The sequence below is a fragment of the Puma concolor genome, chromosome C1 (genome assembly GCF_028749965.1).
Source record: "Puma concolor isolate L17-30 chromosome C1, mPumCon1.1.hap2, whole genome shotgun sequence".
NCBI classification, from domain to species: Eukaryota; Metazoa; Chordata; class Mammalia; order Carnivora; family Felidae; genus Puma; species Puma concolor.
This window is the reverse complement of record NC_141674.1, coordinates 103492194-103517058: the sequence shown is the minus strand read 5'-3', so window position 1 is coordinate 103517058 and position 24865 is coordinate 103492194. Positions and strand designations below refer to the sequence as shown.

The following is a 24865-nucleotide window of genomic DNA, read 5'->3' as shown; positions in this document are numbered from 1 at the left end:
GGGGTTAGAGCCCAGGTGGTAGCTTCTGTGACCTCCATTGCTGACTCTAAGGCTTTCCCAACCTAAGAACCACTCTCTTTTACTTTTAGATTGGGGATTCTTACACAATGATCAAAGAAGCCCAAACTTTTTCCTTTACTCCGAAGACTTTAAACACTGGACCGTGACCTTCTTAGGGACAGTGTGACTTTGCTCCTCTCTCACACTCAGCCTTAGAGACGGTGCCCAGATCAGAAATAAAGCAGCTGAAGAAAAATGTTTGATTTCTTTATACACGTTTTACTTTCGTAGCCACCGAAAAGACTGTGTTTCATTTCCTCTAACAGACTCTGTCCACCAGGTATGTTGCCCAAAACATATCGCTATAGCGACAGATAGAAATATCTATGGTACATTTATACACACAGACACGCGTTCTAAAGCACTGTGAAGACACAGACGAGGCTTTCACGCAACTGGGGGCCTCTCAGGTGCCACTTAAGTATGATCACTGGGTTGTCTTACAGAGGACTCTCAATGGGCTTGGTCTGGCCACGAGTCCCAGGTCCCCAGAGAGGACTTATTTAAAAGGGGACAGCGTAACTAGGCCGCGGTCATCGCCACACTTTGGAGGCCATAAACGGAAATAGGAGGCGCCAGGCTAAGCGGGACATTGCACGTGGGAAGCCACCACTTTCGCCACGTGGATTCAAAGCACTCGGGTGCTGCAGTGTAGACGGACGCCCAGCCCACGCTGGCCGGGCTGAGCTGGCCCCGAGCAAGCGTACATCTGGGAGTAGTGCCGGCTGAGCCCCGCTGTCCCTCAGGGCACCGCTGTCACTCGTGTGCTTTAGAACTGCTGAGGAGCTCCCGTGTGGGGACCACGCGTCCCATCCGTAGGGAGCAGGGTCCTGTTTCCCCTGGGTGACCACGTGAGGACGGGCACTGAAGCGAGAAGTGGCCGTTGTGAGTTCCCAGGCCAGTGTGGCGCTTAGAAGCAGGGTCACAAGGCCCTGTACAAACCGTGCCTGTTCTGCTCAGGGCTAGGCCCAGTGCACCCTGGCTGGTGGTTCTCTTGATGGTGCTCCTTAACCGCAGGACAGGCTCTCTACCTTCCGCCCTCCTGCATTGGGCCACGCATCTGGCTCCTCCTGCACCCTCCAACAGGTGTGCAGGAGTGGGGCCCAGGTCTTATCAGCAGGTGGGAGTTGCACCACGGGGGGGTGGGCCCATCCTTCTTGCTGCTTGAAGGATCTCTGCAGGCTCCTCTTCTTGCGTGACTCCTGGAAGGCAAGGGTCACAAGACTGGGGTGCCTGGCAGAGCCCTCAGGGACTTCACCTGGAGACAAAAGTGCAAAGGGTGAGTCCATTGTCAGGCCCTGCTGGTGGCTCCCTGAGCTGCAGTGAGCACTGGGCGGTGTCAGGGCCATGGGCTCAGTGACAGCCTAGGGGAAGGGCTGCCGTCCTGAGGAACCTCTGGTGCCACCGGGTTAGAGGGAAAGCTTCCCACCACCTCGGGTCGTGATGGCCCTGCTCAGAGCCGCTGCCCGGATCCCACACTCCCTCTTTGGGACCCAGTTCACTCCCCAGTTCACTTGGAGCAAAATGATGGCTTCTGTGACCTCCCAGGAATAGAAGCGCCTAGCATGAAACATGCATGTGTAGAAATAGCCTGTTGCAGGATGGATAGCACACGGTGCAGGGAAGTCCCCTGTGAAGTTCATGTCTAGCACTTAATGAGGAGAGGGAGGGGCAAGGCAGCTGGGAGCTTAGAGATCCCCTAAGTCTAGTGCCACCTCCTACAGAAGCAGGGTGGTGGACTCACAGAGACTGAGGGGCCAGCCAAAGCCACAGGGCTGGTTGGTGACAATCCCAGGATTAGAACCCAGCCCTGGGCCCTTTCCATTGTCTCTCGGAAGTGTGGAGGAAACTTCCATACAAGGGGAAGCCAGTGGGTATGTGGGGCTGTTGGGTTACCTTTGCTGGGACAGGAATAAGGCTTTACAGAGGCCATCTTGTAAGTGTTCTTCTAAAGAGGCTCAGGAAAAAAAGGAATTATCAGAGAAAAAGGAAAGGGAATTAGCCAAAAAAGAAAAAAAAAAAAGGAGGGTGACGTCATGGCCCGACCCATTTTCACACTGTGGGATCAGCTTTCTCTCAGGTTGTAGTTAGGGAACATTCCTAGGAATAGGCCCAACTGCTTCTGGCAAAGCTTTGAGGTCCAAGTGAAAGGTATAGTTTCTGATTTACAAGCCATTTCCTACACTTCACGTATTTGGTGGGCATATTTGCTAGGGAAGGTGTTAGTATTTTAAGTAAACCTACAGAATGTCTGCCATATAGATAAAATGTTTCCCTTCAAGTTCCATTTTTATTTATCATCAGATTCTCTTTTAGGTGGATAGGACCCAATGGTTTTCTTTGGGATGGGATATATCAAAGTCGAATTGCTGTCCTCAGCGCAATAGGGGGTGGGATGGACTCAATCAATTAGATGGCATCTTGGCTTTACTTTTCATGAGGTGGAAAGTGCTCCAGGAAACAGCAGAACGGGCCCCAGCACCCTCTCCCAGAAGCTCATTCAGAGGCGGACTCCCCTCTGACCTTGAGAATCAACTCACTTGCTTTCCTCGGACTCCTGACTTGGCCTACAGGAGGGAAGAAGTGGGGTGAGGAAACAAGAGGGTGACAATGTGACAGAGAACAGAGATGGCAGTGGAGGGGTTGGGAGGGGAGCTAGAAGGACACTTATTGAGGACCTGAGTCCTACAAGTGGATGGGAAATCTGGAAGGTCAGAGCAGGTCAGGGATCACCTGCGGACTCTGAAGACACATGGAGATGGGTGTGGGCTGGGCTCTGTGGCTCTGACTGGTCAGTGTCCCCCTTACCTCCAAATTTGTCCTTGCCTTCTTCAACACGTCATGTGTCCTGGTCACTGAAACAGCAAAACAGCCCAACAAGGCAGGGATCACCAGCTGGGCCCATACCTGCCTTGGGTGTGTGTTCTGAAGGGTATCCTTCTGGCCACTCAGCTCAGGGTCTCCTGCTGTCCCCACGTGCCCCTCCCTCCACATCCACAATCACTGGTGGCACGGGAGGTTTGGGGATGTCACATCAGTGTGCCCCCTCCCCAAGTCTGTATGGTCACTGTCTATCCGCAGCACAAGTGGGTAGGCTGGAAGCCCCCCCACCCCAAATTCCTCTCCCATCCCTCGGCTTGGGGGCACTCACACTGGCTGAAGATGAACCGCTCCATGGTCTCCTTCTGCTGGTTGGCGGTCTTCAGACGCTCAGCTGTGCTCTGAAGGAGATTCTCCTGTGCGGACAGTTTGGTTCTCAGTTCCAGAAGTTCCCTTTTCAGGGACTGTCCCTGAGGAAGAGAAACAGGCTCTCTGTCAGTGGTCAGAAGGCCTAAGCACCCCATGCTTTGTGGCTCTTGAAAATCGAAATTGGGATTCTATGATCTTCTCAATTATTTCTGGCCTGGGTTCCCTCCCTGAAAGCCTCTAAAACCCTCCAGCGGAGGCCTGCCTAGGGTGGTCTGGAACGGTAGGATTAGGAAGCCTCCCTGAAAACCTGGGAGCCCCACACAGAGGAGGCCTCCAGTCCTGTTGCTGAAGAGAACCTGACTCCGGGCAGTGCCAGAAGTCCTGGTGGTTGAACAAGAAAGAACCCACGTTTGGTGCTGACATCATGTCTGGTACCCTGGCATCACAAATATGACTTGCTAGTTGGGAATGTGACACCCAGAGAGAGAGGGCTGGCCTGAGACAGTCTGAGATTTTGTAGATATTTGTGCCAACTTCAAGATGGCAAAACACCCCCTCCCTTGGTGCTGGCATACTTAGGTCTCCTAAGGTGTCAGTGACATTAATCTGGCTTCAGAATCTCGGGGTGGGGGGGCAGATGGGGAAACCTTCCTGTCCAAGGTCCCAGCAAGCAGAGCCCAGGCCTCGGGTCTGAGGGCACCTGGCGGAGGTGGGGGGAGGGCTGACTCTCTGGGGCCTGGCCCAGGGATGCAGAGGTAAGCTGTGTGTTGGGATGCGGTAGGTGGCTTCTAGAGGCTGGTCCTCTCATGGCGATATTCTGTGGGGTGGCACAGGGACACGAATGTTGACACTTTCACATGCCCCTAAACTCTCAGCTCAGCCAAGTTTAGAAAGTGAAAGAAAGCGAACACTCATGGGCCACCAGGGCTCTGCCGCGCGCCCTCTCCACAGCCTCCTCTTCCGTCTTCACAGGGGGAGGAAGGAGAAGGGATGTCGTCAGAGCTGTACTGCATGCAGCCAGCACAGATGACAGGTCTCCCTCGGGGACACTCCTCTGAGGAGCCTCTGTCCCAACTCAGTGTCTGGCTCCTGACCTGCGGGACGGAGGAGAGGGGTGACATCTAGGGCAGAAGCAGGGAAGGATGTGTCACTCACCGAGTTGCCAGCCGGTGCAGGGCTGGGGGGGCTTGGCAGGGCTGCTCGCCAGAACATGGTGAGGAGGGAGGCCGACTCCTCCAGTGTGTGCTGCAGGGCCTGTGCGCTGCTCCCGAGTTCATGGATGCCTTTGCTGCCTGGCACCTGGGAGAGTGGGTGAGATGGGCGCGGACATCACTGGGACCGAGCGATCACTCTCTCCCATCCCTCCCCACCCCAGCACTCAGGGCTCAGGCTTCCTTTGTGAGTGAGGCACAGACATGGGCCTGCTTGACCCTGTGAAACCCTTTTCTAACCTGGAAGCCCAGGGTCTCCACCTCAGCAGTGACCTCCAACTTGCAAGGATCATCAGATTCCGGCTTCCCTCATACTCTCTGTAAGCTTCTAGTCCTGATCCGAGCTCTCAAGTCTAAGGTCCTTGATTTTTGCACTGGCACCACTGGGCAAAACCCTAAATCACACTTTCCGCTTCAACTGGGAAGCAATTGTAGCTCCAAGGACTGAGGTGCCGGTCCCTTTACCTGGAATGCCATCCTCTATCCCCCAGAGGATCTGTGTTCCCCCAGTGGTTCCTCTAGGACCATGTGACTTTCCTTGCCTGGCACAGTGGCCCCTTCTGTGTTCATGCCCTCACAACTCAGAGGACGGCTTCTGACACTGAGCCCAGACCCGCTGTTGTACTTATTTACACGGATGTGTGGCTCCCTCTCTGGGGCGGAGCCTCCTGTGGACCGGGCTGCCCCCCATGTCCCTGCATCTCCCGTGACTCGGACAGCACAGGAGCTGGTGCCTGTTCCCCAAACCAGGAGGCACTGTGAGATGGCTCCTGCCTGCTTCCCTCCCCTGCTCAGTCTGTACGGAGAAATCCCATGGCTGCCTGGCTTCTCGCCCCTTCCACAACATGCGGCCCATCTAGATGCAAATCTGGAATTTCCAGCCATCTGATTAAATGATTTTACTCTGCCCGTGGATGGCCATGTGCCAGCATGACTGGACCAGATACCAAGCGACCAAAGGGTGCTCAGGACAGCACCCCATGTATGCCAACACCCAGCAAGTACTCGAGGATGGTAATGTTGCACAGGCATTTCTGTGGTTCTGAGAGGAAACACTGGTCAGAGCAGAGTTTATAGCAAAAATAGGGGATGGAGAAGAAAGGCTTGGCTGGGTGTAAGTAGATGTGTCCTCAGCTGTGGGGCGTGTACAGCATGGGAGAAGGGGCGAAGATCAGGAGGAGGAGCACCTAAGACCTACAACGTGATTACCTCTGTGCCCTGAGCTTCAAGGCCAGGGAAGGTGCAGGCTGATCTCACAAATGCTACTATCTTTTTGACCAGCAGTGTGCCCTCCCCAATCTGCTGTCTTAGGGCACTATAGTCATCAATGTGGCCAATTACGTGGCGGCCATGCTTATTGGCAAAGGAACCATCAGTAGCTTCACCCTCTAGCTTGGTGGGGTTCTTCATTACTGGAGAAGCGTCCAAACCCAGCTCTGAAAAACAAAACCACAACAACATAGAATCCACAGTGAGGAGCATATCCTCAGGCCACTTCCCTCTAGAAGAGTCATCAAATAGTGTGAAAGAGGCCAGAATAGGAAAGGCACTCTGGGAAAGTACAAGCAAGGTGTGAAGTCCATAGATTTCTGGGCTCTGTATTTTTATAATCTTTCTTACATTATCTCATAATGATAAAACTGCCATGGGGCCAATTTTATCCTCATTGACAAATGAATATTCAGGGAAAATATGATTTTAATAAAAAAGATTTTAATTTCTGGTTAAAAAGACATATAAAAAATGTTTAAGCTGGACACAGAAAGCACTTTCAAGAGAGGAGGGATCACAGTGCAATGAGGCACAACAGAGCAATAGGAAAACCACAGGGGGAAGAATTATGACAAGAAAGGTGGCCACAGGGGCACCTGGGTGGCTCAGTTGATTAAGTGCCTGACTTCGCTTAGGTCATGATCTCACAGTTTGTGAGTTCAAGCCCCTTGTCAGGCTCTGTGCTGACATCGGAGCCTGGAGCCTGCTTCAGATTCTGTGTCTCCCTCTCTCTGCCCCTCACCTGCTCACACTCTGTCTCTCTCTCTCAAAAATAAACATTAAAAAAAAAAAAAAAAAAAAAAAAAAAAGGTGGCCACAGAAGGTGCAATGAGTAGGGCTAAAGACCTTGGGACCCAGGGAGAAAAGTCTCTGTAATCAGATAATGTGTCCATTAGCAACCAAAGCAACCAAATTTATTACTTGCATTAATAAAATTTTCCATCATCAGTCCCTGAATCCTTCAGCTGCCATATTTACCATTTGTCCTATTGAAGATGGCAGTCTCCGAGCCAGGAGCAGCAGGAGAAGAGCTAGGGAACACGAGAGCTGGAGAATTCATGCCAACATCTCGGACTGGAGGGGAGGCAACCGGATCTAGGGTGTGAAGACAAGAACAGTTCTCAGGACAGCCTGGTCTTCGCCAGTGGAGATCTAAGGCAGCGAGGCTCGCCGCTTACACAATCATCACCCACAGACCATGATCGTAAGTAATAGCAAACAAATCCCTTAGTTTGGAACAAGAACGTGTTCTTTTCATGGAAGCGTGTTCCATGAGAAGCAACTTCTGGTTTGAAAAGTTCTTAGGTACATTTTTCTAACGTGTGTTTTGCATATAACTTTGTATGCAATGTCTAATACAATGTCTTGTAACTACACATAACTAGGCATATGTATATATATATATATATATATATATATATATATATACATATATATGTGTGTATACACATATATATATGTAGCATATGTGTTAAAAAATACTGAATCAAAGAATGAATGGAGTTGTGGGTGATTAAACTCAGCATTCCAGTCCCCATTCTGATGCATCAGTGCTGGGAACAGTGTAGTAGGATGAGAAGAGGAGAGACAGAAGTCATGATGGGTTAGAGATGCCCTCCCGGAGACCAGGCAGCAATCCTGCGGTGGAGGAAATGGAAGATATCACAGAGAAGACAGGCACAATCCTGCTCAGGCTTAGAGTCTGCTCTCCAGCTCAGGCCTCTGTGGTGGGTGAGGAGCAGGAGCAGGAGCAGTGGCTGACCCAGTGGCACTGCATCCAGGCTGGTGTTGTGGGGACACAGTGAGAGGGGAAAGCCCAGTAGGAGGGCAGAGGGGGAGATATAACTGAACACTACAAGCATCGTGACAGCCTGACTGGAGCCAGACAGCCACCTACTGTAGCCGAGCTGTTTCTATGGGCCGTGCACAATGCTTGTGGTCGACATAATTAACAGCCGCCACACGTGATCTTGGAAGCGTCACCTTCATTTGACAGATGAAGTCATTGTCTAATCAATGAAAATCTAGCAGGACCAGGGTGGGGGGCAGGGGAATGAGGATTAACATGCCCCAGGAAGAGCAGGCATGAAAGTTTGAAAGCTCAGCTTTAGATAATCCTGAGCAGAAATGGCTCCTATAAGAATACAATTGAAAATACACCATGGAGGGGAGAGGAGATGATGAATTAAGTGGTGTGTCACAAGGAAAGAAAGAAGAGGAAGATAAAATAATGTGTTCAGATGGGGAGGGGCAGTATTAACACTCAGATTGAAGCTGGGGGAAAAGAGATGTATGAAGGGCATTGAGAAGTGGGAGACAGCTGGTGAGATGTATCTGGTAGGGCAGACATGGCGGACAGGAGAGGCGGATGACAACCACTTTCCCACAGCCAGGACTGCCTCAGGGACAGGAACGTTTTCCACACCCTGAATTCCTCTAAAACTAGGGAATGGGAAACCAGGCTAGGGATCTGGGAAGGCCAACGATACCAAGACGGAGTATATGTAGCGAGGAGGAAGGACAGAGGCTGGAAATCAAAACATCTGGTTTGAATCCTACATCGGCCTCCGCTCCTGCCAACCTTAGTGTGCCAGTTAATGTCTCAATGCCGGAGTTTCTCCGCATGAAATACAGAGAGTAAGGCCGCCCCTACCTCGGATGAAATTATTTGAAAAATTGTTCGAAAACTCATGGTAAATTTTAAAGCACTCCACAGATACAAGGAATCGATGTCATCTGTTGACTGATTCTTACTCCGCCAGGCACTTGTAAGTTATTTCATTTAATGCTCCAAATGATCATACAATTTATATATGACCATCATCCTCATCCTGAAGATGAGGAAACTAAGGCTTAAGTACCTGGGGACTTAAAACACTTTGCCTAAGGCAAGCAACCTATATGTGGCAAACTTGGGAATCTGAGCCAGGTGTGGGCCTAAATCCCATGCCCTCACCCAAGGCTATAGATCGAAGCACCTCGGATTTCACCCTGACCCTAAGGGGCGTGGAAGAGGTAAGATGGTCCCTTCCACCACAGACATCCTGGCGACCGGCCCCACCAGCTGCCCGCCTCCTGGTCCCCTTTTCCTTCCTACCTTGGAAGAGTGGCTGCTTGTTTCCAGGGTCCTCCTGGTTGGCAGAAGGACTGAGGCGGGCTGTGCTCCCCCCGCCATCCAGCTGGTGTTCCAGCTGCAGCCGCAGACAGTTATTCACCTGGATGCTCTGCTCCAGCTGCCCTCGCAAAGCTCGGATCTCTGCCACCAGGTGGCTCAGGTCACTGTTCATAGGGACCTGGTGACAGGCATCCCAGGTGGAAGCTGAGAGAAGAGAGAGGAGGGGTCTGGTGGCACCAATCCAAGCATTTCCAAGCGTTTGTCAGAACGCTACTCTGGGACGTTCCTTTCTGCTCAGGGTCCCAGGCAACATATCTGTGAGGGAGCTGCCACTCTTCCTCTATGGGGCCTGGCACACGCTAGGATACCACGCACTGGGATTTCCCCAAGGCTCATGTGGCCCATGCCCCATGTACATCTATAGAGCCTCTGATGGGCAGATGAGGTCAAGCCTGGTTTTTCACCTCGATAGTGACTCTAGCCCTACAGGCCAGAGAGGCAGGGTCTTCCAAGATAGGGTGTCAACACTGGACTAGAGATTCAGTCACAATTCACTGAACTGTTCGGCTTCTCCATGTGTTTTTCAACCTCCGTTTACCATGCATAGTCTGTTTCTTCATACTGGGGATGAAGAGAGCTGAGAAATATTCTATAACACCACAATCTCTTATCTGAAACTTTGAATCCAAATATATTTCAAAAAGTAGAATTCGTTTTGGTGTTTAGGAAGGCAGTAGGATTCATATACCATATATCATATAGCACACGCACCCAGTTGCATGGGTGACAGGCCTTAGTCAAACACATTCCTATTTCTGCGATGAGCTAGGTGAATATTCTCACTGAGTGGGATAAGTAAAGGTTATGAATACCCTTTTGTTCAGTTCAGACATTTCATGACCAGATGAGTAAATGAGAAAGAGTTCAAATTACAGCCCTCATTGGATTGCAGAATTAAGGATAAGAACTTATGGGGCCTTAGTAGTAGTGGCTTTGAAATGACTCCTAAAACACCCACAAAAAGGGAAAAAGGCACGAAACTGGATGGGGTCAGGATGAAGTGGTTTCCAGATACTAACTCTGAAGTTCCATGAAGCTCCTTCCTGTCTTTCTTTCCCTAAATCCTAATTCTCACAAAGTTTTGCTTCTTTTTAAAAAATGTCATCCATCTATCCATTCCTCTTTATCTTCCCCACAGCACCTTAGATCAGACTCTCATCAGTTATGTGCCCAGACAATCCCTGCACCCATTCAGTAGGTTTCCCTGATTCTACTGTCTCCCGACTCCAGTGTGTCCCACCAGTCCTACCATCTAAGAGTTCTGTTCCCATCCACTACCTACCTATTTTGCTTGCCTCATTTTCTATCACCTGCTACGTAGGATGTAAACTTCCACTCTACCCTGTAGGTATTCTATATACCGGCAGCTCTCGCATCAACTGACCTGACTTCTCACACTCCCTGATACAAAGCTCTCCATAGGCAGGTTGGACCCGATGCTCCCGTGGGTGCACACAAGCTATTCTCTCAGCCTGCAGTGCCCCTGATATGTCTACAAGTGCTGGTTCACCTTCTCATCAACAAACTAGGAAATCCAATCAGGTTTGATGAAAATTCAGATTTGGCTGAATATTGAAAATTTCATATTGCTTAATAAATTTTTTAAACAGGAAAAAATTTATAATTGAAAGGCTTAGAAAGCCAACATTCCATACAAAGCAAGAGCTGCTTCTATAGGATCCTTGACAAATCATCCCTTTCTTGGGAAGCTTATTCCTTCACAAACTAGCAATTCCATCACTGGAAGGCTCTAGGGGTAAGGAACGCATAATTATGTAAGTCCAAATTCCACTGCCTTTGACCCTTTGACCCTTGTTAAGCCCTCTGAAGGGACACCAAACACATCAGCTCTTTTTCATCTGATAGTTCTTCAAATATTTAAAGCCAGTTTTCATCTCCTTGTGATCTCTTCAGGCCTAAAATCGTTTTGTTTCTTCAACCAGTTTGAGATTTCTGGTCCCTTGGTATGGTGGCCCCTGTCTTCACTGTGCTTCCTGGTTTGTCAATGTCCATTTTACAAGATGGCACCCCATTATTTATTTATTTATTTATTTATTTATTATATTTTTAATTTTATTTTTTAAAATTTACATCCAAATTAGTTAGCATATAGTGCCACAATGATTTCAGGAGTAGATTCCTTAAGTGCCCCTTACCCATTTAGCCCATGCCCCCTCCCACAATCCCTCCAGTAACCCTCAGTTTGTTCTCCGTATTTATGAGTCTCTTCTGTTTTGCCCCGCTCCCTGTTTTTATATTATTTTTGTTTCCCTTCCCTTATGTTCATCTGTTTTGTCTCTTAAAGTCCTCATGAGTGAAGTCATATGATTTTTGTCTTTCTCTGACTAATTTCACTTAGCATAATACCCTCCAGTTCCATCCACATAGTTGCACATGGCAAGATTTCGTTCTTTTTGATTGCTGAGTAATACTCCATTGTGTATGTATGTACATATATATATATACACATATGTATATACATATATATACGTATATATATATACGTATATATATACATATATATATGTGTATATATATACACACACACACACACACACACACACACACACACACACACACACCCCACATCTTCTTTATCTATCCATCCATCGGTGGACATTTGGGCTCTTTCCATACTTTTGGGCTCTTTCCATACTTTGGCTATTGTTGATAGTGCTGCTATAAACATGGGGGTGCATGTGTCCCTTCAAAACAGCACACCTGTATCCCATGGATAAATGCCTAGTAGTGCAATTGCTGGGTCGTAGGGTAGTTCTGTTTTTAGTTTTTTGAGGAACCTCCATACTGTTTTCCAGAGTGGCTGCACCAGCTTGCATTCCCAGATGGCACCCCATAATTTAGCACTATTTCTGACATGGTGTCTCCATATTGACTCTTATGTACTCCTACAGTACTCTTACAGTACAGTACCACAGTACAATACTGTGGTCTCAGGTTGAGTTGGTTTTTGTTAGCAACCTTGACCTATGAGTTCCTTGCCTAGATGGGTTTCTACCTAACTTCCTATCTTCAAGCTCATGAATGGCTAAAGAGCCAGGCTTCCCCATCCTGAACTTCTACCACTGATATTTTTAATCAATCTCAGGTTCATTTTTTTTTTTTTAATCTTTTCCAAATTTCATCATATTGACATTAGTCCTCTGTTCCAGCCTGGTTGGATTTATTAACTTGATGTTTAAATTTTTTTTTTAATTTTATTTATTTTTCAGAGAGAGACAGAGCACAGGTGGGGGCGGGGCAGAGAGAGGGAGGCATAGAATTTGAAGCAGTCTCCAGGCTCTGAGCTGTTAGCACAGAGCCTGACGTAGGGCTCGAACTCACAAACCGTGAGATCATGACCTGAGCCGAAGTCAGACGCTTAACCAACTGAGCCACCCAGGCGCCCCTTAACTTGATGTTTAGAATACCCTGTCCCATTTGAAGAGCAATGGGGAAATAGAAAAAGATTCTTAAGCAATAGATTAGTATTTTAGCAGGTGGCAAAATTCCTCAATAAAACAGTTTAAAATTTAAATCCAGGCTTGAAGTTCAGGTCCTACTAGTGGTATTTCTATAAATGTTTTTTTGCATCTTTTAATCTTCTCCCTGGAGAATGGGTCAGGGTGGGAGCAGGGTGCCTCCTGTACTGACTGCATGGGTGGTTAGTATATATTATTCATGCTATTCAAGACCTCACATGATAGTGCCATCAGGACGGTTCTTTGAATTAAAAAAAAAAATCAGTACATAATCTGGACTTCGATCAATTTTTCTCTGGCCATCTAGGTGGGTAGAGTTGGACTCTTGTGGCCTACTTTTAAGGATGTCTCTGCTGGATCTTGTTCATGTTACCAACCTCTGGACTTTGTGCATGAGAAATGCCCTCTCTTCTTACTGGGCACCCCGGCCTGGCTGGGAGTTTCTGAGGCAGAACCCAGTAGCTTTCCAGAGCTCTGCAACTCCCAGGGTGAAGACCTCACTGGGGTTCTGAGCAAGGGCAGGAAGCTCGTGGGGTTGGGGGAGTAGACAGACACATACCTTTCAGCCCCTTCTTGGAGTTGCCATAAAGTGCCTCGTAGATCTGTAGCTCTGACTGGAGGGACTGAGAGAGCTGCTGTTTCTCTTCGCACTGTTGCTGCAAGAGGGCCAGCTTGTGCTGCAGCCTACAGGGGAGAGACGAGAGGGCCCACTGAGTTGCCAGCCAGCCTCTGCATCAGAGTGTTTTAGCCCTAGATATCAACCCCAGTGTCATGAAGACCATCACCTCACTTTACAGATGTGGAAACAGAGGCTCTGAGAGGTAAAGTAGCTTTGCTTGAAGTCCCATTGGTGAGGAGCAGACACACAAGCTGGGTATTGTCACTGCCCCCCACTGGTGCTCTTTCCATGGTGACGGGCAGTTATGGGGCCCCCAGCATGATGGCTAGTGCAGATGCTTCCTACATTATGGTGAAACTAATACCCTTCAACTAACTGGAAGGATGAGAACATTCTTTTTCCAGGATCTGATATGCTGATGAGCCTTCTAAAACAGGGTTTTACTCTCCCAACTTTGGAGTGAAAAAGGCATTCCCAGAGAAGTCCTTCCCTCTGCTCAGGGTCATCCATAAATCAGGAAGAGCAGAGGGGAAACTGAGGGTTCCAAAAGGCACCAGTGCCTGTCTTGCCAATATCCTTTCTTCTACATTGGAAAATGGGGCCACCTTCTGTATCACTGGGCTCCCTCTTACCTGGAGTCTTTCTCTTGGAGGGAGAGTCGTTCCTCCTGGAAATGCAAGATCTCCTGCTGCTTCTCTTTTAAGTCTTCCAAAAGCTGCTGCCGTTCCCCCTTTTGGTGCTCCAGCTCCACCTCCAGCTCTTGAAGCCGGGACCGAGAGGACAGCAGGGCCTCCCTCAGGCACTCCGTCTCCTGGGAGCGCTCTGTACACCATGGGGCCAGAAGTCAGCGGGAAGGCGAGCCCAAGTTCATCTATCCCTACACGCAGCACCCAGGCAACAGGGAGGCCAGCGTGTGCTGCAGCTGCCCCGGGAGGCAGAGGGCATCGGCTCACCACATCCACGCACCCTGGGGAACGTGAAGCCCCTGCCCTGCAATGCCCTTGATCTTCTCATTCCATAAGGTCTCCCTTGTTCTTAGACAAAATGCTCCTGTTTCTAACGCTATTTCCTAAGTTCCCATGCCCTCCGCACTATAACCCATTCTTGAATTTTGCCTAAGATGAGCATCAAGATTCCTTGTCTATGGTTTTTAGAATCTATTATATTCATCAATTTGAAAATGGGGACATCTGGTCTCTTCTGGGCTTGTGGTATCTCTCTGATCTGCAGGATTTCTCAGGGACTGTTGGCACAGACTCAGCATCAGGCTGCAGGTTCTGTCAGTCCTCTTGGGGGACGTCCCCAGGCTTGGCAGACTATACTTGCTCACATCTTAGCGTCTTCCCCGCTGTGAGGTCTGTGCTAGCCTGTCCCAGCATGTGAAGGTGGCTTGGTAGTTGTGCCTCCTCTCTTATCTGTGAAGTCTTGTTCCTGCCCCATCTATGACCTTTCCCCTCACATCTTCCCGCTCTGAAGAGGCAAATTTAGAAATATCACTTGATGTGTCTTCCTGTTCTACAAGCATTCTTTCATTCTGGGCTTAATCCTTTCCGAAACGATTAGTCTTGTATGGCTATTAAATAAATATTTGCAAATAAACATAATTTGTTATCAATAACATATTGATTTGATCAAGTCAATTAAGACTAAGGTCAGCTCCACCCCCCCCCAAGTTACAGAGGAAATGACCCCCTTGGATGCCCACTGAATAGTGTTGGGAAAGCTCTGAACAACATTTTGCTGGTGCCTCCAGACACTGAGTCCTGAGGATTATTAACCAGATAGAAACCCTGAGTGTGTGCGTGAGGGGAGGTGGTGAGGAGATAGCATGGCAGATCAGTACTGGGAGGGACACCCAGGGCTGCAGAAAGGTCTGGACAGGTAGAACAGGCCTAACTGGTATCCATTTCATAACTACTGATTGACTATCTGAGTATTTATGGGTTGCACAGAGGTGGTGGAGATCCGAGAGCTCTGTGAGAGCTCTATGTGTCTCTGGAGCCTAGGAGTGTGAGGGCCCATGGCTGGGATCTCTCAGGAAGTAGCCCTTCCTAGACTGAGAATAGCCATGGGACTTTGGGTTGGTGGATCTGATTAGCAGTGATGTCTACCTTCTTCTCTTGGCTTCTCCAGTTGGTGATTGGTATGGCCGGGGAGGGAAGGGACGCGGGAATGAGCACGGTTGGTGGCTTTTACCACCTACCTCTGGAAACATGACTCAGCTGAGCCTGAAGGCTCCGGTTTTCTTCCTTAAGGACTCTGTTCTCGTTGTAGAGCTGAGGTGTGGGTTCCAGGCTGGGACTGTAGAAATTAGAGGTGGATCCTGTCCCGGAAAGTGTAAGCAGACAAGTTACACACTTGGGTAACATGCATTCAGAAGTTACCCGTTCTGTATCTCCAGAAATACTGTCCCAACCCAGCAGGAATGCCTGGGGACTCGAGGCCTGGACCCAACGTCTGATGGGCCAAATAACTGGTTTCGGTGTGCCTCCTTTCAGTCACCACGTGACCTGGCTGCAGTTGTTCAGGAAGCTCTTGCCCCTAAATGGCTGCTGCTGTGCTGTGGGCAGGACAAGGGTGTGTGGAAGGAATGACCTCTAAGTGACAAGAGCCTGGGAGGAGACTGTGGGGAGAAAGGCCACCGTGCTAAGTGTCTGGGGGCATCCCCCGCTGACTTGGCTCTACCACTGGCAGAGACAAGACACAGAGAGGTCAGCAGGCAGTTTTGGGAGCAGATTAAGGATGGGACGAGAAAAAGTAGGACACTCTGTGGACACAATTTGTTAGTGCTGCCATGAAGAAAGTTCTCTCTTAGCTCGGGTCTATCACAAAGGGAGGATAATAGTATCTGGCCCACCTGCCTTGCTGGACCATTTGGAAAGAGCAAGTGGAGTTGAAGCCCAGCACGGTGCTTTGAAAGTGTGAGGCTCAGCCTCAGGGCCCTCCCTTCGGAAGCTCCCCAATTGCGACCAGAGCTGGGCGGCTGGGCTCGGGGCCTCCCCTACCGTTCCCGCGGGCCGCACAGCTAAGCCTGTGCTCCAACTGCTCCCGCAGGCGGTCGTTGATGCAGATGGACTCTTCCAGGCGCTGGCGCAGGTTCCGGATCTCACCAAGATGTTCCTCAAGCAGGTCAGCCCCTGCAGCCGTCCCGCCAGGACAGGAAAGAAGTGGGAGATGGAGAACGTTGGTGACTAGTGGCACCCAGGTCGGGGAGGGGCTTGGCCAGGGGCCTCTCTGCAGGATCCCTGAACAGCCCCATCCTTCCGCCAACTGCATTCTCTCTCGCAGGGGCACTCAGGAGCAGAGTGACTTTGCTTAAACAGGAAACCGGCTTTCATACCCAGGACAGTGTGGCCCTAAGCATGCCCCATGGGCCTCCTCCACACGGGGGTAAGTGTGAGGAAGTTTCAAGTGATCAAGTGATCAGTGTAACTGGTAAGTATAAGGGAGTTCCACATGGTTTAGAAAACCAGCTGAAGGGGCACCTGGGTGGCTCAGTCAGTTTAGCATCTGACTCTTGATATCGGCTCAGGTCGTGATCTCATGGTCATGAGTTCAAGCCCCACGTTGCAGGGGGGCGGGGCTATCAGCACAGAGCCTGCTTGGGATTCTGTGTCCCTCAGTCCCTGCCCCTCCCCTGCTTGCTCTCTCTCTCTCAAAATAAATAAATATTTAAAAAAAGAAAATGGAAGCATCAAGAAAAGTATGGTGACCTCCTGAGTGTGAGTTTCTCTCCTGAATGTGATAGGGAGGGCCTCACTCCACCCTGAGACCGTTCCTTTTCCTGATTCTCGACTGAACATTCTTTAACAAGGCATTGAGCCCTTCTTCCAGCCTTAGAGAGAAAGCCTAAGGTAAAAGTACATGGATACAAACTCATCCTGTGTGGTTAATGACCTGAACGTGACAGCACAAGTGTGTCCCTGACTCTCCCAGTCCCTGGCATGGCACAGGGGCTGAAGGGATGCACTTAGAAAGGCCCAACACTGGGGCATCTGGGTGGCTTAGTTGGTTAAGCAACCGACTTGGGCTCAGGTCATGATCCCATGGTTCGTGGGTTCAAGCCCTGCATGGGGCTCTGTGCTGGCAGCTCGGAGCCTGCAGCCTGCCTCAGATTCTGTGTCTTCCTCTCTCTCTGCCCCTCCCCTGCTCACGCTCTCTTTCTCAAAAATGAATGAACATTAAAAAAAGAAAGAAAGAGGGGCACCTGGGTGGCTCAGTCGGTTAAGTGCCCGACTTCAACTCAGGTCATGATCTCGCAGTTTGTGAGTTCAAGCCCTGCATCAGGCTCTGTGCTAACAGCTCAGAGCCTAGAGCCTGCTTCGGATTCTGTGTCTCCCTCTCTCTCTGCCCCTCCCCAGCTTGCACTCTGTCTCTCTCAAAAATAAATACACACACACACACACACAAAAAAAAGAAAGGTTCAGCACTGAGACCTTTAAAAAAATCCATTCATTCATTCATTCACTTATTTATTTAGAGAATGTGCAGGTGACTGAAGGGCAGAAAGAGAGAATCCCACAAGGTGCAGAGAGAGGAGGAGAGAGAGGAAGAGAGAGAGGGAGAGAGAGTACAGAGCCCAGAGCGGGGCTTGAGCTCACCTAATGTGGGGCTGAGCTGAGAGGGCCCTTTCATTTCCTCCCAACTCTGTGAGCCAGGGACTAGAGGAGAAATAAAAAATGCCCCTGGCCCAGGTAAGAGAGCGGTAGACTCTAAATGAGAGTTCATTTCATAGGCCGACCTGCTCAGCTTTGTGTTTACCTGTGGGTTTGGAGTTCAGCTGGCACACGGATGAGCCTGAGGACAGGTCGCCTGCCACGCTCCCTTTCTGAGGCCTCATCACATCCCACTGGCTGCCGCTGCCAAGGTAGCCAGGGGACAGGATTCTGCCCAGTTCTGTACTGCCTCTCAGAGGTGAGTGGGGCTGGGCAGGGTTGAGGTAGCGGGAGGAGCTGGCCTCTACATGGTTGCTCGGCAGCACAGCTGGGGAAGCAGGATGGACGGTGCTGATGCCTGGGCAGAAAGAAACATGAGTGAGGAACAGAGTATGGGAAGGGCAGGACCAGCAAGGAAGTGTGGGATTGTTAAGAATGGACACTAAAGGGGACACGTGTGGTGTCGGAGATCCCAGTCTGTTGCAGAATACCAGTCAGATGAAGACCATATTCTAGAGGCTATACCTTCCACCCCATGTATTTGCTGGCTTGAGACACCAAGAGGCAGAGAGGATGGATAAAGTATCCGAAAGTCACCAGTGTACACAAAGGAAAAGTCCAGGGGCCCCACTCCTGGCTTTTACTGTAATTCCTCATGACGGAGTCCAGGGAAGTTCCAGCAGAACTCAGTCCCAAAGACAGGGCATATGGCACATTCCTGCTCATGGGTGTGCTCAATGCTAGCTTCCACGGGGGGATGTAGGACCTTCCATTTCATAGGCTGATGCTTTCCTAGATCTTAGGAAATCATGGGCCTGCCCCCGCACCTAATCATCTCTGCTTCTATGTAAAAGGAAGCCCAGCCTGTGGGAGAGACAGAGAGAGGTGGGTAGGGCTGTAGTTTTAGGGTATTCATGTCCAGAAGGCTGCTTTCTTTCAGAGTTTATCAGCATGGGCAGCAGAGTAAGAAGGTAGCTCCACCCAAGCAAAGAGGAACCAACCTCTTTCCCTCCAACCAAGCCAAACTCCGCTGAGGGGTTAATGCAACCGGCACTTGTCAATTTTTATCTCCATTTGTAACTGGTTCTCAAATTTGACTACACACTAGAGTCACCTGGGAAATGTAAACAAATATATCCTGAGGCCTAGACCTCCCGGAGATTTTTGCCTTAACCGGTACAGCCTGGGCACTGGATGTTTTAAAATCATCGCAGGTGATTCTAAAGGGCAGCAAATTTTGGGAAGTACTGTCAGGGGTCTCTCCTTCCCCAATTTGCAAAATACCACATGTTCCTGAGGATCACTGGGAGTTAAAGAGGGGGATGAACATATCAGCATCTAAATCTTACTTGGGATTCAGTAAAGATGTGGTTTCCTACCTCTTTCACCCCCTTTCCGCCCCAGCCCAACACAAGGCAAAAGGGGAAATCAGGGGTTGTTGACAGCTTCTTTTTAACCAAGGTCATGGAAGGTTCCAAGTCTATGAGTACCAGTGATCAGTATTCTCGTGTTTCAGTTTCCTCTGGCCACACAACACAGAGCACATGCCCTAAACCATGCAAAGACACCAGACAGGTTCTAGCACAAGGAGATTTTTGCCCCACAGTGACCTGCGAAGCCGCCATGCACCACTGTCCACATGGAAGCTCGGTTTAAGGCAAACAAGGAACACTGGTAAGTTGTGGTCCATCAGAGAGGACTGTGCGTCAGGACGAAAAAGAAAGGGCTACAGTCTTCCTCACCAAAGCTGGTGGGGAAGCTTCCTCACCAAACTCTGGTAAATGGTTCAGATGAGACATGACTTCAACCTGTAACAGCAGACCCTTTTTCATGCACAGATGTCTCCTATCTTTCCTTTTGGACAAAGACAAACTGACAAATATGGAAAGGCAAAGGAAAAGAAAAGTAAGCCTGGGAACACTCTTGCCACTTTGACATGAGACAAGTTTGTTATTCATCAATTGTTGGTTTCAGAACTGCTAAAATAACAAGTTCTAGGTCAGAGACATCAGAACTTTCCATGGATCTCTGAAGAGAAAAAGAAAAGATGGCCACAAGGGGCTTCAAGAATTTAAGTTTAGCTCAGCCACATGCTCTGAGTGGGACAGTAACAAAACCATCCTATGGGGCGCCTGGGTGGCTCAGTTGGTTAAGCTTCTGACTCTTGACTTCAGCTCAGGTCATGATCTCACGGTTTGTGGATTCGAGCTCTGCGTCGGGCTCTGCGTTGACAGTGCGGAGCCTGCTTGGGATTCTCTCTCTCCTCTCTCTGCCCCCCCCGTCTCTATCAGAACAAATAAATAAACTTCAAAACCATCGTAGGCAGAGAAGTTATACTGGAAATATGGGACTAGGAGCAGAAGACAAGGACTCAAGCCCATCTCAACCACTTACGAGTAACCTTAAACAAGCACCTTGACTTCCCCGAGCTTCACCTAGTTCCCTGCTCTGGTTCTTCCTATCACACAAGTCATGTGGGGCTCAGGTAAGCTCAAGAAAGCCCAGGCACATGTTGCTGGGTAAGCCTAGAGTGCTACACCTGTGCAAAGCTGTAATAAGCAGGGGGCAATCTTTGAGACTTCACTGGCTGTATAAAGGGAGATGTACGAACCCTCCTAAAAATGATCTTATCTAGTTGGTTCTGGGAATCAAACTGAGACACAGTAGACAGTGAATTCATTTTCAGGGTTGACAAAAGAAATAAGCAAGTGTAAACGACATTTGGGGGTTCAGATATATGTATTCTTGGCTGTGGTCTTAGGTCACTGGACGCTGTGCGTGGTGACCCTTACCATCAATGTCTGGCTCACCTGAGGTGTTTTGTTTGTTTGTTTTTTTATAGGCACATAATGTGGTTTTAAGGAAACTTCAGTGTGATTTCTAGTTTTTTTTAAAAGCATTACTAGAAGGCAAATTCCTCACATGAAGGTTTTTCTTATTTTTTTAAGCTATAAGTGATCGCACACAAAATTTTTTGTGATGTGGCATCCAGCCCATACATGTATCAAAGTCTTTCCCAAAAGATACTATACACAGTCTCTAACTGATAAGATCAGTTATCTCTGGGAGTCAGAGAGCAGAATTCACAATCAGATGTCACAGCCTGTGCTTCGGGTTCTGGCCACCCACCTGTCACCTGTCCAGGGGTAGAAATGAACCTTGTGCAATAGGAAGATGGGCTTTGTCACTTCTTCTGAATCCCTCCATTACTACCTTTTTTGCCCTCAACCTGATGGTGTCAGGATCTGAACTTGATTAAAAGCATTTCACAGCAGGAGAATATAATAGGCATGGAAAGGGTCCCCCTGAAAGTGGCCATCTTCTTCATGGCTGCTGTGTCTTGCGTAGGCACGGCACACAAGCTGTCTCTCGTGCCCCGACAATAAACACATCACCAGGCTCCAGCATACTTGGTGGGGCCCCACACTGTAAGCAGGGCGACAGGACCAGGTCTAGGGCCTGAGGAACCAATGAGACACACGCACCAGAAAGATAACAGTAAACACATCTCCAAAACAAGCAGGCAGAGCCGTCCCTCAGCCATCCGCTAGTGAAGCCCATGCCCTATGCTGTTTTCTAAGACTCCACTCTCGAAGCCAAAGCCATGCAGAGCCACACAGGGCGAGGCTGCAGTTGCCAAGCACACAAATGCAGCAGTAAGTGCTCACTTTCTCCCAACTGTTTCTGCAGCATCTGCAGTTCCTGCTGAGCCTGTGCCAAGGAGACCACAGGTGTCTCACAGCAGCCAAGGAGGGGAGGGCCAGTGGAGCTGAAGGGCAGGAAGCTGGGTGGAGCTGAGGGCAGTGGTGCCTGGGGAAGGCTAGCCAGCGAGGGTATGGAGGGAAAATGAAGGCCTAGAAAGTTGGGGAGAAAGGAGACACGTCATTAGAAAGAAAGTGAGAGAAAGGAATGGGTGAAAGATTGAGAAGATGAGACTGTGCCCTGACCAGATGTCTCCTTGTGGGGCGGCTATCATTCAACGTGGTGCAGGCTGGTGAAGGGCGAGCATTGCTACCCAAGAGGCAGGCCTGGCCGATCCACCTTCTCCCCTGCCAGCGGTATCCTGCATACATATCCTATGTCCTCTTAGAAACTACTGGCTACAGAAGGCAAGGTGGTGCCACTGTAGCCCCGGCAGCTACGAGAGCCCATCCCAGCCATCCGAGGCATGGACGGGTCAGCATAGCCAGGCCTCAATGCTCTCAAGCGTCCCTGCCGGCCCTTGCCCCTGTGACAAGACTCTCCCTACACCTCGAACTCTTCTGAAAACATGAGGGCTCACCCCAAGGAGGGCAGGAGCATGCCCGGACTGTGGGGAATGTGCCTTCCTAATGCATGTAATTCAAGACTAGCAGAAACAAACCTCAGAATCTCAAATCAACATGTTCATTCACCAAATGAAAAATAAAGGTCTTGCTGAAGTGACTTAGGCACAATAGTTTGCATGTCTGTCTGCGTGTTCACACCACTTAAGAAAAGTTCTTAATGCATGCAGATTCTTCAGGCCCTGATCTACTAAGTCATAAACTTTGGGAGTCTGGCTTAGAAATTTGCATTTAAAAACATCTTCACAGATGACCATTATACAGCCCAGCTACAGACAGGTCTTTAGGAACCCTGGGATGTTCTGCTGTTTGACTCTGTCTCCTCTTTCCTAAAAACAGTTATATGGCAGGTAGCCCACGAAGTGAGTAGAAACCAACCAAGACTGACCTGTGGAGAATGTCTCCCGTGGAAGATGATTATATTCTAAATCACATCCCTTGCCCCAGGGTGCTGACACACTATCAGGGCGACACTGCAAAGACACCCCCATTGCCAAGTGACAGAGGCCAGGCATCCTTCAGGGAGGCATTCTGATTTTGAAACCCCTGGCCTTCTGTTCTGCTTGACCCCAAAGCATTTACACAGATGTCCATGGTGCTAGGCAGACAGCTTTTCCCCATTGATTTCCTGGGCCAGCTGCTGCCTATTCTGCCTGAGAAACTTGGGAGCCCAGGCTCAGAGTCAGACACATCCCTTTCTTAAGCTTTTGGCTGACTTGTTCTCAGGAGAGATGGGGCAGTAGAAGGAAGCACGGTGCTCTCTGGGGGCACCTTACACAAACCAGCCAGTCATGGCAGGAGGGAGGAGGCGAGGACAAGCTTTGCCCTTCCCGACCATCACTGGTGCGAAGCTGTAAATGAACAGCACACCCCTGGCAAGTAGGCTGGGGCAGGTAAATGAAATGTACCCCTCGAACTGGTTCCAGGATATGCATCATGTACACAGCAAGGGCTAAATCCACGGATGGTCACGTGACGTGAAAAGACCCTTGGCTGAGGACGCTGAAGCAGCCTGAGCAGCTGTTGAGGCCCACAGTGCGGATAAAATGGGTATTGCTTATAGGCAAGCAATAGCTGTGAATTTCTTTCTGTGCTCTGGCTACTGTAATCCTGGGAGAAACACTTGGCCTCTTTGCTCCCCAGGGCGAAGTGAAGGAAAGAAATGAAAATGTTTAGCTTTAAAATGATTGGCCAACTGCTGGTCAAAATGGGTACACAGGTCAAAGTCTGTTGTAGATTTCTGATTTTTCTAAAATATTTAAGACAAAACTCAGACACAATTAGCGAACTAGGATGGTCCCTTGGTTTCGTCTAGGATTTGATGCATACCAGCCCCTTACAGTGGACACACTGGTCCCTGACAAAGAGTCAAAGAGGCAGCTGAGGGAGAGGAGACAAAGCTCCTGCCATGTTGGCTGTCGCATACCTGGATGGGCCTGGCTGGCCTCCTGGGGGGGGTTCTGGGGAGCTGGCAAGCTGATGGGGTTGCTGCTGGGTTCGGCCTTAACCCCCTGAGGTGCACTGGTTGCTGATGGTTTAGAAGACAGTACAGCAGAATGACTCGAATGGTGGATGGAATCTACAAAACCCATGAATGAAAGAAAATGTTTGGTGGTCCACAAAGAACGGGAATCTGGCCTTATATTTAACCAGGGGTACCAGGGCAGAGCCTTGCTTTCTGGGAAAGCACCAAGCACAAGCCCTGTGCGCAGCGTTCATTTTCTTGCTTGCAGATAGCTGCCTTAGTGAGGCAGGCTGCCTTAGAGGTGAAAGTGGGGCCCAGACCATGAAAATGGTGCCTCCCAAAATACCAGGCAGGCCCGACAGCATCTGTGAACACTGACAGATACTCGGGGGGTACCGTTCAGGAAATGCAGCTAGCAAGATCACTGCAGGAGGGATGAGATATCCCATTTTAAGAGGGAGGTCAGTCAGACAGCCCATGCTCAAGAGACAGTGGGGAAGAAAAGTCTGCCAGGATCCTCTCCCTCTTCCCACTGTGGTTCACCTTGGGTCCACCAGCATGCACATCCAGTGGAGACCCAGTGACAACTCCAGAGTCATGAGCAGAGCAAAGATCCTGAGCCACTGGGGCCTATGCTTGGCGCTTGGTCCCACAGCCATGTTCAGCCCGATACACACCAAGGTGGATTTATAAGGCCTGGTTATGGACGTCTCCTCTCAGACTAGGTAAAAGCGGTACCACTCAGAAAGTGGAGGCTACCTGAGTGACTGGGCGGAGCCTTCTTCTCTTCGTAATGTGTGTACTCGCTGGCTACGTCCATGTCAGAGCAGGCCTCCAGCTCATCAGACAGGAAGGAGGAGCTGCTGGGAGAGCGCTGGGGGTCTGACAAGGCGTGGCTGCTGCAGGGCGTGAGGGACCGGGCATCCAGCTTGGCCTGCAGGACTTCAATCACCTTCTCCTTCTCCTGAAGCTCCCTGCTGAGCCTGTGGGGTGAAGCAACAAGAGGTGAAGCCGAGGTCAACGGACCAGCTAGTCCTGATGAAGGCACATGGGAAAGCCACAGAAGTCAAGGGAACCATTCCTGCAAAGAACCATTGAAATAACCCATCTCTGATTAGGAGCAGAGAATAGGTGGGGTGAGGGGTGGAGGAACAACAGCCACCCACTGCACTGGCCGCGTGATACTGTGGGGACTGGCAGACACCCGGCCACCCCTCTAAGGCACTGCTGCTCCAAATGTGGCCCAAGCAGAGCTGTGGGCTGACACCTGTTGGTTACCAGTCTCCAAGAAGAGAAGCACAGCAATTGCAGGTAAGCATTGCCATTGGCAACCAAGAGCAGTATAAGTGGAATCATCTCGTTGGTTGAGGGTACAGTGCATATGTGTGAAAACAAAAATAAAACACTTTATTTTT

At 49.7% G+C, this 24865-nt stretch overlaps 1 protein-coding gene across 28 annotated transcripts in view; it reads right to left on the bottom strand.

Annotated features, from left to right (window-relative positions):
* Positions 1–254: 254 nt before the first annotated feature.
* The window catches only part of PDE4DIP (phosphodiesterase 4D interacting protein), a 226816-nt gene continuing 202205 nt past the window's right edge, over positions 255–24865 (bottom strand). For 6 of the 28 annotated variants that reach the window (XM_086717969.1, XM_086717961.1, XM_086717960.1 and 3 more), the window contains 17 exons: positions 24210–24433; positions 23412–23564; positions 21329–21514; positions 17767–18018; positions 16011–16142; positions 15209–15328; positions 13638–13827; positions 12946–13070; positions 8830–9051; positions 6711–6827; positions 5670–5896; positions 4405–4548; positions 3212–3350; positions 2869–2915; positions 2601–2627; positions 1957–2008; positions 255–1318 (listed from right to left, as the gene is read on the bottom strand). In XM_086717969.1, coding sequence (XP_086574095.1) covers positions 1068–1318; positions 1957–2008; positions 2601–2627; positions 2869–2915; positions 3212–3350; positions 4405–4548; positions 5670–5896; positions 6711–6827; positions 8830–9051; positions 12946–13070; positions 13638–13827; positions 15209–15328; positions 16011–16142; positions 17767–18018; positions 21329–21514; positions 23412–23564; positions 24210–24433 — 2608 coding nt within the window. In that variant the 3' untranslated portion in view covers positions 255–1067. Of the gene's footprint in view, positions 1319–1956; positions 2018–2600; positions 2628–2868; positions 2916–3211; positions 3351–4404; positions 4549–5669; positions 5897–6710; positions 6828–8829; positions 9052–12945; positions 13071–13637; positions 13828–15208; positions 15329–16010; positions 16143–17766; positions 18019–21328; positions 21515–23411; positions 23565–24209; positions 24434–24865 lie in introns of those variants that run through there. The other 22 variants (XM_086717985.1, XM_086717964.1, XM_086717984.1 and 19 more) reach the window with 14 other exon arrangements.